Source organism: Eimeria mitis, genomic scaffold (genome assembly GCF_000499745.2).
Source record: "Eimeria mitis Houghton genomic scaffold, Emh_scaff4238, whole genome shotgun sequence".
Classification (NCBI taxonomy): domain Eukaryota; phylum Apicomplexa; class Conoidasida; order Eucoccidiorida; family Eimeriidae; genus Eimeria; species Eimeria mitis.
This window is the reverse complement of record NW_013572562.1, coordinates 1316-2187: the sequence shown is the minus strand read 5'-3', so window position 1 is coordinate 2187 and position 872 is coordinate 1316. Positions and strand designations below refer to the sequence as shown.

Genomic DNA, 872 nt, shown 5'->3' with positions numbered 1-872 from the left:
TGTGAGTTGCTTGATTCCCAGCTCTTTTCATAGGTACTTCCCTCCCGAAATCTAGCTTAAATGCATGAGCAAACAGCCATTGACCTACTTGAAAACAAGGGTGCGTTCGTCTGTGCGCAGTCCTTCCAGAAGTCGACCATACTAGATTTTCTGATGCAGGAGTTTCATGCCCTCGTTTCTGGCGTGGACTATCGTCATGTCAGATAAGCAACCCCTTGCCCACCTTGCAGCTATATGTGTACCTAGGCAGCGTATGTCCCCGCCGCCATGCTGCCTAACACTGTTTTATGACAATTCATTTGTGTGCGCGCAGTTGAAACGCGATGTAGCATGTGTAGCTGAAGAGATGATTTTGGCTGTGCTGGCTGAAGCGGAAGACACAGGCAGTGAGCGCTCCACGGGAACAGTCAAGCAGATGTTTCAGCTTTGTGGCGACTCTCCTCGTAGTATTTTCTTAGTGTTTGTTCAACTTGTTATTTGGAAACCTTGTATATGCCATTTTACCACAGTGAACTTTGAGGGAATCTTGAGCTTGCAGATATTTGGCGATGTGACTGCAGTACCAAACGGCGAAACAACTCGATTGGTGTTTGAGATGGAGAAGCCAAAAGGCGTGAACAGCAAAGGCGGAGTTCGGCTAGAAGTCTACGGTGAGTTCTAAGGGGACAAATTATACTCCCGCTTTTTTTCTATGATTCAGTGACCGTACAGACAAGATGTTGCCAGTTCACGTGTATTAGCTACCATTAACGCATTTGCGTGGGGCTCATCTTATTTTTGCTGCTGCTCAGCTTCAAAGGCCCCAGATTTTGACTTAATGGTAGGTCAATGATTTAGGTAACGGGGTGTCGATTCGGCGCGCACTATAGCAG

General features: G+C 47.0%; 1 protein-coding gene across 1 annotated transcript in view; it reads left to right on the top strand.

The window, feature by feature from the left end:
- Positions 1–832, top strand: part of EMH_0073650 (uncharacterized protein) — a gene marked incomplete at both ends in the record, with an annotated part of 1805 nt that extends 973 nt beyond the window's left edge. The window contains 4 exon segments of the mRNA XM_013499357.1: positions 121–198; positions 314–386; positions 561–650; positions 792–832. Coding sequence (XP_013354811.1) covers positions 121–198; positions 314–386; positions 561–650; positions 792–832 — 282 coding nt within the window.
- Between the last annotated feature and the right edge of the window lie 40 nt (positions 833–872).